The following is a 16,854-nucleotide window of genomic DNA, read 5'->3' as shown; positions in this document are numbered from 1 at the left end:
TGTTTAAGGTACGCCTCGAATCTGGGCTAGTCCCCGAATCGAGAGGTATCTCACTTTACATCGCCGCTCATGCTGTGAGGGGCACTCTTTCGAGAGTTCCTTGGTGGGGCTCTCCTTCACGTGGACGATCTAGAGACTCGCGCGGGGGCCCGTCCCCTCACGCCCGTCCCGGATCTGGTTCCACACATATAGTTTTCCAGTCTCAGGTTTGTTTGAGCTTACACCTTGGAGTGGATAACTTGTAAATATATTCTAATTTTATCAAATTCATGTTTTAAGGCAGTGTCCTTTCTGTCCAGGTAATGTCCATCTATGTCCAAAATAATGTTTCCTGTGTTCAGTGTTCTTTCAATTAAATTTTTAAGATCATGGGGCCCAGCATGCACTATTCATATGGACCCCACATGTTACTATTCATGTGGACACCACAGGTTACTATGCTCAGCAGTTCACCATTCTTTGATTTAGTTTATTTCTTGGCTACTATGCTCAGCAGTTCGCCTTTCTTTGATTAAAGTTTACTTTACGGTTACTATGCTAGCATTTCACCGTTCAAATAAGATGGGCTACTATGCTCAGCAGTTCGCCTTTCTTTGATTAAAGTTTACTTTACGGTTACTATGCTAGCATTTCACCGTTCAAATAAGATGATAAAACTTGCATAATCTATAGCGAGTTATCGCCTCTTATGCATGCTTTATCCTAATATTTACATAGGTGGTAGAACCAACCATATTACCCATAATAAATATTTTAACTATCTATATGAAAGACTTACCTTGGTAGTGATGAAGTGGATTTCCTTTTCCTTCTCCTCTCTCTCTTTTTCCCTCTCTCTCTTACTCTTTCTTCTCTCTCGTTCTCTTTTCTCTCTCTCTTTTTTTTATTTTTTTCTTCTTCTTCTCTTCCTCTATTTATAGGTATTTTTTTCAACTACAGTCTTAAATTCACAACAACTCTCTTAAATGCTTTCACAAAAATATAGGAATAGTAAAGGTATAAATAAATGAAATAGTAAAGGCTGCTTGAATAGTAACAGGATGATTAATATTATTTAATTATTATTTTCGTCGGTGAAGCGCAACTACTCATTAATGATAGTAGTTGTGGAGTGACCCTCTTAACCAATGAGTTAATGAAAGTGGTTGCGGTGTGTCCTTCTGGTAGTGGTTCCCACTAGTGATGGGTCCCGCTGGCGTTGGGTCCCGCTATTTGTGGGTCCTGCTTGTTGTGGGTCCCACTGGTGGTAGGACCCGCTTGTGTGGGGCCCGCTTGTAAATAGTACTCGGTGGGTCCTACTGTGAATAGTAATTTTGAATAGTTTAACTCAATAGTGAACTTGCATAGTATTTCTGCATAGTAATCTTACGTAGTATTTCTGCATAATAATCATGCATAGTGACTATTGTGAATAGTAATTATGAATAGTGACTATTGGTAATTTTTAATATGTGTCAAAAAGCTCCTCGAAGTTAGGAACAATTACCAATGGGGGGAAAACCATTAGGCAAAATTATCAACCGCCCCGTGCTTTTCAAAAATTATCAAGAGGGACAAAGAGGCCTTGTCAGTAAAAGCTGAACGAAAATACCATTTGACATTTACAAAGCTGGGCCAAAAAATTCTCGGTTGAAACTTGCAAATCGAGAAACTGACTTTGAAAGTTTCTAGGTTTCGAACGTGTCTAGGTTTTAGACAATCGGCAGGGTTTCGAACGTTTTTAGGTTTTAGACAATCGGCAGGGTTTCGAACGTTTCTAGGTTTTAGACCAGGGTTGGGATTACTTACTTTGCAAGTTTCTGAATTAGGTGTTGATAAGTTTCTTAAGAGGGGATATTACGGTTCTCAAAAAGGTCCTAAAAGTTATGAACAATTACCAATGGGGGGAAAACCATTAGGCAAAATTATCAACGGCCCCGAGCTTTTCAAAAATTATCAAGAGCGACAAAGAGGCCTTGTCAGTAAAAGCTAGATGAAAATACCCATTGACATTTACAACGCTGGACGAAAAAATTCTCAGTTGAAACTTGCAAATCGAGAAACTTACTTTGCAAGTTTCTAGGTTTCAAACGTTTCTAGGTTTTAGACAATCGGCAGCGTTTCTAGGTTTTATACCAGGGTTGGGATTACTTACTTTGCAAGTTTTTGAATTAGCTGTTGATAAGTTTCTTAAGAGGGATATTACGGTTCTCAAAATGCTCCTAAAATTTAGGAACAATTACCAATGGGGGGACAACCATTAGGCAAAATTATCAATGGCCCCGTGCGTTTCAAAGATTATCAAGAGGGACAAAGAGGCCTTGTCAGTAAAAGCTGGACGAAAATGCCCTTTGACATTTACAAAGCTGGGCAAAAAAAATCTCGGTTAAAACTTGCAAATCGAGAAACTTACTTTGCAAGTTTCTAGGTTTCGAACGTTTCTAGGTTTTAGACAATCGGCAGGGTTTCGAACGTTTCTAGGTTTTAAACCTGGGTTGGGATTACTTACTTTGCAAGTTTCTGAATTAGCTGTTGATAAGTTTCTTAAGAGGGGATGTTACGGTTCTCAAAAAGCTCCTAAAAGTTAGGAACAATTACCAATGGGGGACAACCATTAGGCAAAATTATCAACGGCCCCGTGCTTTTCAAAAATTATCAAGAAGGACAAAGAGGCCTTGTCAGTAAAAGCCGGACGAAAAAGCCTTTGACATTTACAAAGCTGGATGAAAAAATTCTCGGTTGAAACTTGCAAATCGAGAAACTTACTTTGCAAGTTTCTAGGTTTCAAACGGTTCTAGGTTTTAACCAATCCGCAGGGTTTCGAACGTTTCTAGGTTTTAGACCTGGGTTGGGATTACTTACTTTGCAAGTTTCTGAATTAGCTGCTGATAAGTTTCTTAAGAGGGGATATTACGGTTCTCAAAAAGCTCCTAAAAGTTAGGAACAATTACCAATGGGGGGACAACCATTAGGCAAAATTATCAACGGCCCCTTGCTTTTCAAAAATTATCAAGAGGGACAAAGAGGCCTTGTCAGTAAAAGCTGGACGAATATGCCCTTTGACATTTACAAAGCTGGACGAAAAAATTATCGGTTGAAACTTGCAAATCGACAAAACTTAGTTTGCAAGTTTCTAGGTTTCGAACGTTTCTAGGTTTTAGACAATCGGCAGGGTTTCGAACGTTTCTAGGTTTAAGACCTGGGTTGGGATTACTTACTTTGCAAGTTTCTGAATTAGTTGATTATAAGTTTCTTAAGAGGGGATATTACGGTGCTCAAAAAGCACCTGAAAGTTAGGAACAATTACCAATGGGGGGACAACCATTAGGCAAAATTATCAACGGCCCCGTGCTTTTCAAAAATTATCAAGAGGGACAAAGAGGCCTTGTCAGTAAAAGCTGGACGAAAATGCCCTTTGACATTTACAATTCTGGACGAAAAAATTCTCGGTTGAAACTTGCAAATCGAGAAACTTACTTTGCAAGTTTCATGGTTTCGAACGTTTCTAGGTTTTAGACAATCGGGAGGGTTTCGAACGTTTCTAGGTTTTAGACCTGGGTTGGGATTACTTACTTTGCAAGTTTCTGAATTAGCTGCTGATAAGTTTCTTAAGAGGGGATATTACGGTTCTCAAAAAGCTCCTAAAAGTTCGGAACAATTACCAATGGGGGGACAACCATTAGGCAATATTATCAACGGCCCCGTGCTTTTCAAAAATTATCAAGAGGGACAAAGAGGCCTTGTCAGTAAAAGCAGGACGAAAATGCCCTTTGACATTTACAAAGCTGGATGAAAAATTTGTCGGTTGAAACTTGCAAATCGAAAAACTTCCTTTGCAGGTTTCTAGGTTTCGAACGTTTCTAGGTTTTAGACAATCGGCAGGGTTTCGAACGTTTATAGGTTTTAGACCTTGGTTAGGATTACTTACTTTGCAAGTTTCTGAATGAGCTGTTGATAAGTTTCTTAAGAGGGAATATTACCGTTCTCAAAAAGCTCCTAAAAGTTAGGAACAATTACCAATGGGGGGACAACCATTAGGCAAAATTATCAACGGCCCCGTGCTTTTCAAAAATTATAAAGAGGGAGAAAGAGGCCTTGTCAGTAAAAGCTGGACGAAAATGCCCATTGACATTTACAATGCTGGGCGAAAAAATTCTCGGTTGAAACTTGCAAAGCGAGAAACTTACTTTGCAAGTTTCTATGTTTCGAACGTTTCTAGGTTTTAGACAATCGGCAGGGTTTCGAACGTTTCTAGGTTTTAAACTTGGGTTGGGATTACTGACTTTGCAAGTTTCTGAATTAGCTGTTGATAAGTTTCTTAAGAGGGGATATTACGGTTGTCAAAAAGCTCCTAAAAGTTAGGAACAATTACCAATAGGGGGAAAACCATTAGGCAAAATTATCAACGGCCCCGTGCTTTTCAAAAATTATCAAGAGGGACAAAGAGGCCTTGTCAGTAAAAGCTGGCCGAAAATACCCTTTGACATTTACAAAGCTAGACGAAAAAATTTCCGGTTGGAACTTGCAAATTGAGAAACTTACTTTGCAAGTTTCTAGGTTTCGAACGGTTATAGGTTTTAGACAATCGGGAGGGTTTCGAACGTTTCTAGGTTTTAGACCTGGGTTGGGATTACTTAGTTTGCAAGTTTCTGAATTAGCTTTTGATAAGTTTATTAAGAGGGGATATTACGGTTCTAAAAAAGCTCGTTAAAGTTAGGAACAATTGCCAATGGGGGGACAACCATTAGGCAAAATTATCAACGGCCTTGTGCTTTTCAAAAATTATCAAGAGGGACAAAGAGGCCTTGTTAGTAAAACTGGACGAAAATGCCTTTGACATTTACAAAGCTGGACGAAAAAATTCTCGGTTGAAACTTGCAAATCGAGAAACTTACTTTGCAAGTTTCTAGGTTTCGAACGGTTCTAGGTTTTAGACAATCGGCAAGGTTTCGAACGTTTATAGGTTTTAGACCTGGGTTGGGATTACTTACTTTGCAAGTTTCTGAATTAGCTGTTGATTAGTTTCTGAAGAGGGGATATTAGGGTTTTCAAAAAGCTCCTAAAAGTTTGGAACAATTACCAATGGGGGGACAACCATTAGGCAATATTATCAACGGCCCCGTGCTTTTCAAAAATTATGAAGAGGGACAAAGAGGCCTTGTCAGTAAAAGATGGACGAAAATGCCCTTTGACATTTATAAAGCTGGAGGAAAAAATTCTCGGTTGAAACTTGCAAATCGAAAAACTTACTTTGCAAGTTTCTATGTTTCGAATGTTTTCTAGGTTTTAGACAATCGCCAGGGTTTCGAACGTTTCTAGGTTTTAGACCTGGGTTGGGATTACTTACTTTGCAAGTTTCTGAATTAGCTGTTGATAAGTTTCTTAAGAAGGGATATTACGGTTGTCAAAAAGCTCCTAAAAGTTAGGAACAATTACCAATGGGGGGACAACCATTAGGCAAAATTATCAACGGCCCCGTGCTTTTCAAAAATTATCAAGAGGGACAAAGAGGCCTTGTCAGTAAAAGCTGGACGAAAATGCCTTTGAGATTTACAAAGCTGGACGAAAAGATTCCCGGTTGAAACTTGCAAATCGAGAAACTTACTTTGCAAGTTTTTAGGTTTCGAACGGTTATAGGTTTTAGACAATCGGGAGGGTTTCGAACGTTTCTAGGTTTTAGACCTGGGTTGGGATTACTTACTTTGCAAGTTTCTGAATTAGGTGTTGATAAGTTTCTTAAGAGGGGATATTACGGTTCTCAAAAAGCTCCTAAAAGGTAGGAACAGCTACCAATGGGGGGACAACCATTAGGCAAAATTATCAACGGCCCCGTGCTTTTCGAAAATTATCAAGAGGGACAAATTGGCCTTGTCAGTAAAAGCTGGACGAAAATGCCCTTTGACATTTACAAAGCTGGATGAAAAAATTCTCGGTTGAAACTTGCAAATCGAGAAACTTTCTTTGCAAGTTTCTATGTTTCGAACGTTTCTTGGTTTTAGACAATCGGCAGGGTTTCGAACGTTTCTAGGTTTTAGACTTGGGTTGGGATTACTTACTTTGCAAGTTTCTAAATTAGCTATTGATAAGTTTCTTAAGAGGGGATATTACGGTTCTCAAAAACCTCCTAAAAGTTAGGAACAATTACCAATGGGGGGACAACCATTAGGCAAAATTATCAACGGCCCTGTGCTTTTCAAAAATTATCAAGAGGGACAAAGAAGCCGTGTGAGTAAAAGCTGGACGAAATTGCCCTTTGACATTTACAACACGTTTTGACCTTGTTTTTTTCCTTATGCTCTCTTCTTATACTTTTCCATTATCACATTTTTTATTTTTTACCCTACTAGTCATCTTTCTCTTGATTCAGCCACCGTTGTTGCCGGCAAATCTTGAAAACTTGAATGTCGAGTTCTTACAATCTATCTTTTTGTATTTAGGTTTTGTCTTTTTGTTTTTTTTTTAGGGTTTTGCACTATTTTTCATTCCTCTATTTCTGATTTTTCTTTTTTAGGGTTTAAACGATTTGTATTTTAGGGTGAGTTCTGGAGATAATGCATGGATGGCGTCACTCACTTTTTTGGAAGACAAGTGGTTGTGTAAGAAAAAGTTGATGTAATACATTAATGGATGGCTACACATTTTTTGATTTACTTAATTTTTTTTTGTAATACACAAATTGGGATGTAATACATGAAGCACATTTAATGGAAACAACATCCATTTCCTTTGTTATTTCTATCATGAGCAGAATTGTAATGCCATTAGAAAAGTTTTTATAGGCAGGGGGTTTGTAGCAGAAGGGGTTTATCAACTCTCTGGTAGGGGGTTAGTAACTATTAAAAGTAGGGTTACCAATTTTCGAATGGGCTTATCAAGTGCTTGAAAATTGGCCGAGGGTACTGGAGTTTTGGAAGGGGGTTTTCAAGTCTCTAGGATTGGGTTTATGTATTATAAAAATGAGGTTACCAATTTTCAAATGGGGTGATCAAGTCCCTGAAAATTGGCCAAGGGTACTAGAGTTTTGGAACGAGGTTTTCAAGTCTCTAGGATTTGGGTTATCTAGTATCAAAAATGGGGTTACCAATTTCTGAATGGATTTATCAATTCCTTGAAAATTGCCGAGGGTACTGGAGTTTTGGAATGGGGTTTTCAAGTCTCTGGGATTGGGGTTATCAAGTATCAAAATGGGGTTACTACTTTCCGAATGGGCTCATCCTCCATTGAAAGAGAGAAGGAAAGATGCAAAACGTTAAAACAAATGAAAAACAAAACCTAGATATTGAGAGATAGATGGGACTGAACTCACGTTTCAAAATTTTGAGTTTTCCCGCCTCCAATGGTGGCAAAATGATGAAGAAGATGACTGGTAAGGTAAAAAAAACAAAGTTGAAAATAAAAAAGTAAAAAAAAAAAAAAGAGGGAAAGAAGAGAGAAGAGGGAAAAGTGGAAAAGCAAAACGTGTTGCTTAAGTAAATTGCATTTTCGTCCAGCTTTTAATGACAAGACCTCTTTTGTCCCTCGTTGATAATTTCTTAAAAGCATGATTCCTGTTGATAATTCCACCTAATTTTACCCCCCATTGGTAATTGATCCTAAAAGTTAAAACCCTTTAGATACTACACGACAAACAAGTGGAGCGCGTGTTTATCAAAACACTAGGGCTTAGAAATCATTTCCCAAAGAATAATTAAAAAAAAAGAATAACTATCAACAGGTAAGAGTGACTAGGTGGATGGTCCCGTCGGGATTAATCCTAACCATCAATTTTTGGATCCCACGCAGCTGTGTGCAATCAAGATCGTTGATAGATACCAACATGAGAGAACCCACATAGTCGCGGTCCCATTACAAATCGATTTTCCATTCATAGATAAAAGGCGTGCTAAAATAGACTATTTAGCCTTTACTGTCAAAACTTTAAATAAAGCTTCATGGATCAAGAGGTTAGGATCATCCAATCAAGGTACGGTCGTTGCTGGTCAGATCGATGGACCCCATCAAGTCCACATGGCATATATGGGCCCCAGAAACGTGAAAGTTATGAAAGAGCCTAACGTCAAGGTCTTCAGGCTTATGCCCAAGCCCAAGCCCAAGCCCAAGCCCAACTCATCTATTCAATTCAAACTCCTAGCCTACTTAAATGGGTCTACCGGGCTCAATGGCTCTATTGGGCTGGCCCAAGCCCAACATATTTATTGTATTCAATTATTCATTTGGGCTACTATCCATCCAAATTGACATCACTATACGAGTTTTCACATGATGTTAGCACTACGCGTATTTTTCAAGAAGTGAAGAGGGGGCCACCTTTTTGGAAGATCCAAACCATTCATTTGGATCTTCCCAACCTAAAATAGGTTATGCCCTAAAGATCATCTCCAAAGGATGATCCTAACCCTCTGCTTTTGTAGAGTTTCTACCATGGGATGTCCTAGTGAAGAGAGGATTGGGATCATTTTTTGGAGATGATTTTTGGGGCCACTACAAGAAAATAGTACATACACCGACGTTCACCAAAGGAGCGACGGTGAAGGATTTTTCACTGAAAGTGATTATTCACCGACGTTTTCTAATTATAACATCGTTAAATGTCTATTTAATTAGAAGAGGAATTACCGGCTTTCTTGAGCGTCGCTGAGGGTAAAAAAGATAAGGAAACTATCGCGAGCGCGAAACCTTATTTCGCTCAATCCTCTCTGGCGCGAACAAAAGCTAGGGTTTCCTTCTTCCTTTCTCTTGCCGTCGTCGCCAAAAAACTCAGCTGGCGTCGCCACTGGTTTCAAGGTAGGGTTTGTTTTCTGAAGAGGAAGAAGAAGAATGGGTTTGGGTTTCGATCTATGGTCGTTTTGAAGAACAAAAACAGGGAGGATTCATCAAAGAGGAGCTCCATTGTCTCAGCCTCCATCATCTCTCAGATCTCATTTTTTGGGAGGGTTTTGGAGGTCTCTAAGTAAAAACGGTACCCTCTCTCTCTCTCTCTCTCACACACACACACACACGCTTCTTTATAAATAGATTAATTTCATGGAGGATTCAGTTTGATATTTGGGGCTTTTTTCATGGATTTTTGGGGGTTTTTTCACGGTAATATGATTATGTTTTTTTGGGTTTTCATGAGATTTTATTTTGGGTTTTCGTGGACTATGTATGTATCGGACCTAGGGTTTTCGTGGGTAGCGAATCCAAGGCTTTGCCTTCATTTTTTTTCCTGTGAGTGGACTTTTTTTAATGTAATGCGGAAGTATATGTTGAATGTCATCTGTAAAAGTTGTTCTGCTATTACTTGTTTGATTTTGTTTGATTGCATAGCTACTTATTCATGCATGTTCCATTATTTGTAGCATCTGTTATGGTTTTGTATGGGTTTGGAATGAGTTTCAGCCTAGAAACCCTATATATGTTATTACACCCTAAAAAAATTATTAAACCCTAAGGGGCGTTTGGATACGTGGATTTTGGAATCCTGGATTTCTTCAAAATTGTAGCTAAGAAACAAGAGAAGAAGCGGATCAGCTGTCGTTTTTGACTCATTTTTGACTTCTTGCCCTTCTTCCCGTCAGCAACAGAGAGGCATATCCTCCCATATTTCCAGGTTTTAGAAATCTTAGGATGCAGGAAAGATTTTTAAAACATGATTTTCTCACTTAAAATCCATGAAACGCTGCCACGACAGGGCAGCAGCTTGATCATGAACCCTCTTTTACACTGTTTTTAAACTAAAAACCCGGATTCTAAAATCCGCGTATCCAAACGGCCCCTAAATATATTATTAGACCCTAAATCACTACAAGAAAAACGGTAATTAGCGGCATTCTCTTACCGACGTTCCTAAAAAGCGACCCTAATATTCTATATGCAATGACGTTCAAGTAGTAGAACGTAGGCGAATTGATATTCCCGACAAGTAACTTGTCCCGCCCAAAATAACTTATGTTTAGGTGGTAACTTGCGTAAATGCTAAATTGATCATCTGTTAATAAGCTCCAGTGTTCGCTAAATAAGTCAAATTTCATTTTCTCAAGTGGAATCTTACTAACTTTGGCTTGAAGTTCTTATCTTACAGGTGAATTGAAGGTGGAGCACCATTACTATTACGGATTTAGAGGTTAGATCCTTAGCCAAGATCTCTGGGTATGTATTGGGGTTTTTTTTCTCTCATTTCAATTCTTATGGATTCTATATTTTCATACTGCTCTTGTAGAGACAACTTTCTTGGCGACACTGACCTCTCTCAGCAACGGCATCTCTTCTCTTGCCTCTACATATGGTTTAGGAATGACAAACTCTACTCCATTCTCATTTTCGTTCACATATGATGCTTTTTGTATATAGGGTAATGTTATCAACACAAATATCTTTTAATAATTGCAAACACCCAGCTTGTATTTTCTTTCTTAATTGGCTTGTGAGAGCTTGTAGTGACCTATAATAACCTTTGACAACTGTTTACATAATAAAAAACTGGAAATATCCAAAAATGGTTGTATTGATATTATTTCCCTTGATTTATGTGGACATATGTGTGAGAATCAGGAATAAAAAAAATGCAGGAGTGGACGATTGGTTAAAAATTTTCAGTGAATGGTTGGAGTTCATTTTGGATTAGATAAATGGTTGGAGTTCATTTTGGATTATCCAAAAATCTTACGCATGTTTAACGATCCTCTTCAGAAAGACTAGATCTGTATGATGAAGCAAGGAGAGATTTTGGTTGTCGTATGGCCATTGAGATGATGAAGTGCTACAATTTACTTGTTACTTAATTTGATGTCTTCATTATTTATCATCTAATAAAATGTGTACTTCTAAAGCAATAGGATGATTTTTTACTAGAGGATGTGCTTTGGGTCTAAGATAGTAGAGATAGAAAGCTTTGTTGTGCGAGAACTAAGCCTCACATGCAATTATTAGGGCCATGAGAAGAACTAGAGAACTTTTGATTCAATAAGTTTATGCTTTTCAATTGAAGATTCAATAATTTATTGTTGTGGTTCTTGTGAATTTTTGATTGGCGAATAAAATTTCATGTCAATGATAGATCCATACGGAAAATAGGAGTGACTACAACAAGAAAAGTTAAAATGCTCTAATCTATATACTCCTTATCCGTGTCAGAACTCGGCACATGAATCTGTGTCCACAAATCATGATTATATGTGCTTCTATTTTAGCCGTGTCCCCGTTTCTAAATTTTGGGAGTTGGGTATACACGCGACACTTGTGTCCATGTCCACAAATCATAGCTTTTTGTGCCTTTCGGAATTTTTATTGATTTTCATTAAAAAAAAAAAAACTGACCAATCTTTATCTCCTTTTGCAGTGCCAGGACATCCATTAGCATATATTGCACAATCATTTTTCTGATGTTACTTGGGCGTGCTGCATTTGTATTTCCTCTCTCTGCTTTATCTAATTATATGAGCTCAAACACTTCAAGAACATCGATCACACTGAAACACCAGGTGATATAATCATCTTTACCTTGATGAATTTGGTTAGAATACTCCTTTCTTATTATCTGACTAATATTGTAAATGCAAGTTTATTTTTTATTGTCAGAGTTCTTGAATAATTACCATAAATTTGCAGATTGTAATTTGGTGGGCTGGTCTCATGAGAGGGGCTGTTTCTATTGCTCTGGCTTTCAATCAGGTGCATGGAGTATTTGTGACAACTGAAAATTGCATATATATGTTGATGCAATTGATTTAAACAAGTAATGAAACACTAGTTTAACCAGTTTAGAAGTTTTATTCTCTCTCTATCCCTCTTTTTTTGCTCAAAAACTAACTATTATTTGCTTGTGCAGTTCACCATTTCTGGTGTTACATGGGATCCAGTTCATGCTACAATGGTAACCAGTACTATTATTGTTGTGCTCTTCAGTACACTGGTATGCTACAAAGATTCCAAATTGTGTTTTTCTTACCTTATTTCATGCTAGGTAGAAGTTTGTTCCATAAGAACATTTTTAGACTGTAAGAATTAGTTTTGGTAGCCATTGTTAGCTTTCTTGAAGTGGTATGAAGGAAATTCATTTCTACCTATTAGCATAATGGAAGGTTTTGCGTGTGCTTTAACTTGTAATGGTTGGATTTCATCAATTTATTTTACTGACCACCGTGCACTTATGACTAAAACTACCTTTCAAGAGGTAAATCACCCAAAAAAGAATATCAACAGAAGTATTTTCTTTCCACGAATGTAAGTTGTTAGCTTAATCGGTGACTTTGGATGGTGTTTTGGGGATTCATCTGTACCATGTTGCATTGGTGGGATGCCTTGTCCCTCTTGATGTAAACCAGTTTACAGTTGATAATAAATCTGTTCTCTTTAAAAAAAAATGTATCTACCTATTCTTACCCCATTCTGTTATATTTAGCATCTTTTATCCCATTCTGTTTCAATTTTAATTCTTCAACTTTATCATTTTTATATTGTTTTACCGCTCACATTGTTGTGCTGGTGGGTATCCAATACTGATATCACCAGTATGTATTGTTTTCTAGCCTGTCCAACACAAATGGGTTCAGCAACCCAAGAACAAGATTGAGGCAGCCCTATGCATACCCCTGTTATTTGTAAATATGCGACTCCATCGAACAGATTGGATTCAGCTTCTCCGGGTCAACAGATTCTTCCATGTTTATATCACGAGTTTTAGCTTCACTGTCTAAAAACTCTCTGAGCCAATCAACGACTGGCTTGAGTCGACTTTATTTCAACTTTGTCCTGGCTTTCGTAAAAGTCCTAGTTTTCCTCACCAAGTCAATCAAAAAATTCTTTTGGCTTGCCTGAGTAAATGAAAGGTTGACTGCGTCAATAGTTGAATCTCTTCTTTTTATTTGGGCCAAGTTCTCCTCAGAGTGTTATGAACGAAGGTTTCATCAATTCATACTAAATAAATGCAATCATCCTTGTCAAAAATGCTAGTGCAGTCCGGATTCAGCATTGAACTAGAGCCATCTAAATCACCCTTTGTAATCCAGATTGTCTAAGATAAGCCCACAGTTCTCTAACCGTAACTTACCTTTTTTAAATTCAATTTACTTTGGCTGAGATTTCAGGCCCCTACACCTGTACATGAGCTTGTGCAAAACTCACATAATTTGTATTATTTTTTGCAAGCTGAGCATGTCAGCTTATATATGGCCCCCATTTGTTTTGTCAATTTCCAATAAGATTTTTCATACTGATTTTCTTTCAGATGTTTGGTTTATTAACTAAGCCGCTTGTAAGCGTTCTACTTCCTCATTCACCAGAAAACCACCATCGGACGGACCCAAATTCTCCCAAAGACGATATTGCTCTGCCCTTTCTCTCCTTTGAAGAATCTGCCACCACCAACATTATCCGCGCAAAGCACAGTTTATCGATGCTAATAGAGCGGCCCGCACGCACCATCCTATGGTGTTCTCTATATCTTTCATGAAAGTATGGTGCAGTCCTTCTCTCCTTCCGGAGGAATTGTCTCAAGTATGTTACTATCACTTTATATGATGGCCGGTTAACATTTTACTTCAAATTTTTCAGCAAGTAAGCTTTTTCCATGATGTGGCAAATTGTTAGGTGACCAGTTAAAATTATATGGTAATTGAAACATTTGCATGGTATAAAGTGTTTGAATTTGTATGCTAGGGATCATGGGTCCGGTTGGTGATGTGTCTACAATGTCCCCATTTGCACATGGGAGTGTTGCTTTGCAAGAATCCGACCTTAACCATTCCCAACTGTCATATATTTGCACATGGGAGTGTTGCTTTGCAAGAATCCGACCTTAAGCATTCCCACCTGTCATATTTTTGCAAGAATCCGACCTTATTAATTTACCTACAGTTCAAACTCATCTCCAGCTATAAAGCTTTTTCCCAGATAGTGGTTCTCATATCAATTCAAAGCCTTTTAAATTTATTATATGGGTTGGCTCTCTTTTTATTATATCTGTTTTTCTTCTCACTAAAAGTCAAAAAGGTAGTAACTTCCTTTTTGTTTCAACAACTCTCTTGAAATTGGGGATTTTGTTTTTGTAGCTGGAAGAGAAGGAGTTAATAAAAAAAAGGAGGAAATTTGGTATTTAGTTTGCCACCTAGAAGGGGGAGGAGTTACATTATATGATCATGGCAATAGAAAGCGAGGAGTTTGGGCTTTTTCGAGAGAGAGACAATGAGAGGTATGTTCTAGGACTCTATTTAGTTGAAAAATTGAAAGTGTTTTCTTTCTTTGTATCGATTTCTTTGGCGGCTAATTTTGCTACTATGGCAAATTGATGAAGCTATTCGAGCGTGTTTCTGTATCGTGAACGACCTTAATGCCTCTCTCAAAATTTGTGGAGGACCTCAGAAATTTCTATATACAGTTCTTAGCAGAGTACTAATTCTTATCGAGTTCTTTTTTCGGTGAAATTTGTGGAGGATCTCTCTAAATTCTTAATTTCTATCTACTGTTCTAAGCGGTGTTTTAATTCTTCTCAATCTATTTTTTCCATGTAGGTGTTTAGTCTACCGGATGAAAAGTTAATGGTGTCTTCCGTGAAGCTTCTTATTTGTCTCTTTAAATTATGTATCATTGGTGCATGTAATGATGGGAGACCTCTTCAGAAGTCACCTTGTATTTATATTGAGGAGATTTGGAAGGTACTCTTTCTCTCTGCCCTTCTCTTTGGATACCTCTAACACTTATTTGCATATTCAATAATGTTATATGCTAATGGTTTTGAAGTCGAATATGATTATTTGTAAGTAGTGGGGTTTGGAAGGTACTCTTTCTCTCTACCCTTCTCTTTGGTTTGTTTCAATGCCATTGTAGTGTGAGGTTGTATAATAAGATCCCTATGTACATGTTACAGGTTGTATCTCCATTTGATGGACAAATTCAAAATAAAGGGATTTAAAAAAAAAGACTATCAAGCAACTTCCTGTTATCATTTAAAACTTACCATATGCACACACACCTTTTCTTTTCTCTTTTGATAGGTAACCGAAGTTGAACAACTGACCTCAGTGTTCTACACTTTTGGGTCAGCTTTATTGATAGTTATACATCGAAATTTGGTGTATACACATGTCTACGTTCTTATCTGATCGTCGAAATGATTGATCATTTCTTCAATACCCATGTCTAATATCCCATAAATGAGGTTTTTCTTCTATGCTGAATCAGGTTTGTAATACCCATTTTCTACTTTCTTCATATTTTCATTGCAAGAGCCCAAAAATTTTGTTGAGTATCAAATTCTTAGTTATTTGCATTTTTACACTTGATTATCCAAAAAAACAGGTTTACTATGTTTCTAGCTGAGCCCTTAAGCCCCCATTTCCCAATTAAGTAGCTTATTTTTCTGTCTTTTATACAGTTCTCAAATACCCAATTCCCATTATCTGAATTCTCACTCAAAAAAAGGTTCTTAGCAATGTGTTTCTCCCAATTTTGATACTTTTTCCCATTGTATTTTTTCCTTTTTCCTCCTCAATTTTACCCCTTGTAATTTCTCTGTTTCAGGCCTTAGACGCTGCGGCAAGAGCTGCTGTTTGAGATGGCTTAATTATCTCAGACCTGACATCAAACATGGAGGCTTTACAGAGGAAGAAGATAATATCATATGTACTCTTTACAAAACTTTGGGGAGCAGGTTGGTTAATTAACTCAAGTCCAATAATATTTTACTATCTGTGTTTTTATTAATTTTGCTGATTTCATATTTTCTAATTCAAATTTTTGGGTTTGGTTTAGGTGGTCTATTATAGTTTCTCAACTGCCAGGGAGAACAGACAATGATGTGAAGAATTATTGGAACACCAAGTTGAAGAAAAAGCTATTGGCCACAAACCCAAACTCCACAAACAAACTTAATATCAATACTACCAATCATGTCCAACTCAGCTCTTCACCTTGTTCTGTTTCAATTGCCAAAGGAAAAGGCTATGGTTATGATTTTTCGGCGCCTTTCAACCAAGGTTCCACCATTTTGCCCAAAATGGGGGTTGGTTTGGAACATAATTCAAACTCTATGACATTGCTTCATGACCCCATTCCATTTCCTTTGCCTGCGGCCGCCTTGGGAGTGTCTGATTTTAGCCCAAATTTGAACAGTTATAGTGTTTCATCGTCTCAAGCGGGTTCGGCTTCTTCGTCATCTCAAGGGGTTCCAAATTCTTACTCTATTCCTATAGAAAACAACTGCATTTCATGGTCTGGGAATGGAGCTAGTGAAATTGATGCTTTTTTGATGGATTTCAGTTATGGGTCTTCTTATGATTTCCTCAATGGCTATGGATTTCAGGACAAAATGGTGGAAGCTTCTCCAAATTTAGCTAATTTTCCCTCTTCTAAGGTTTCTGGTTCTGAAAATCTTCAAAATGTTACATACTAACATGAGAACATTAGACAAAAAGAGGGATAAGTAGTCTTCTATATTGGTTTTAGTTGTTTTTCTTGGTGGGTTTATATATTGAAATCTTCATGTAAATAAAGTAGTAGATTTTATTTAAGTGGGTCTGTTTTTGTTTAGTAATATTAATGGGACTTGTCTGTGATTTTTAAGTAGATGTTTTCCATTGAAATGTCCATGAGTTTTGCTCTGATCAAAATGTTACATACTGACAGGAGGATATTAAACAAAAACAATGGGAAAAGTAGTCTTCTATGGATGTTTTAGTAGTTTTTTTTTGGGGGGTGTGTTTATAGATTGAAAGCTGAATGTAAATAAATGGATTTCAGAGGAAGAGGTAGATTTTATCTAAGTGGATCTGTTTTTGTTTTAGTAATATTAATGGGACTTGTCTGTGATTTTTAATTAGTTTGTTTTCCATTGAAATGTTCATGAGTTTTGCTATGATCAGCAAGGTTGTTTATTTCTGCCTCCTCAAAGGTCACAAA

The 16,854-nt window shown here is 37.5% G+C and overlaps 1 protein-coding gene across 4 annotated transcripts; it reads left to right on the top strand.

Moving 5' to 3' along the window:
- The first annotated feature begins 8,606 nt into the window (after positions 1 to 8,606).
- On the top strand, positions 8,607 to 16,625 carry LOC143884536 (uncharacterized). 4 transcript variants are annotated; one of them, XR_013252961.1, is made up of 11 exons: positions 8,607 to 8,938; positions 10,043 to 10,084; positions 10,181 to 10,252; positions 11,300 to 11,441; positions 11,569 to 11,631; positions 11,789 to 11,872; positions 13,187 to 13,455; positions 14,010 to 14,149; positions 14,252 to 14,346; positions 14,469 to 14,612; positions 15,478 to 15,607. XR_013252961.1 is itself a non-coding variant. In XM_077388161.1 (3 exons), the coding sequence occupies exons 1-3, from the start codon at positions 15,111 to 15,113 to the stop codon at positions 16,346 to 16,348; spliced, it is 798 nt and encodes a 265-aa protein (XP_077244276.1). In that variant the 5' UTR covers positions 14,632 to 15,110; the 3' UTR covers positions 16,349 to 16,625. The 4 variants fall into 4 exon arrangements, 1 of the variants encoding a protein (XP_077244276.1); XR_013252962.1 differs by having other exon boundaries at positions 10,181 to 10,312; positions 13,242 to 13,455; XR_013252960.1 differs by having other exon boundaries at positions 10,181 to 10,312.
- Positions 16,626 to 16,854: the final 229 nt, after the last annotated feature.

The sequence above is a fragment of the Tasmannia lanceolata genome, unplaced genomic scaffold, assembly GCF_043159265.1.
Source record: "Tasmannia lanceolata isolate RefF3 unplaced genomic scaffold, GAP_Taslan_0.1 ptg000008l, whole genome shotgun sequence".
Taxonomy (NCBI): Eukaryota; Viridiplantae; Streptophyta; class Magnoliopsida; order Canellales; family Winteraceae; genus Tasmannia; species Tasmannia lanceolata.
This window is presented reverse-complemented; position numbering and strand designations above follow the sequence as displayed.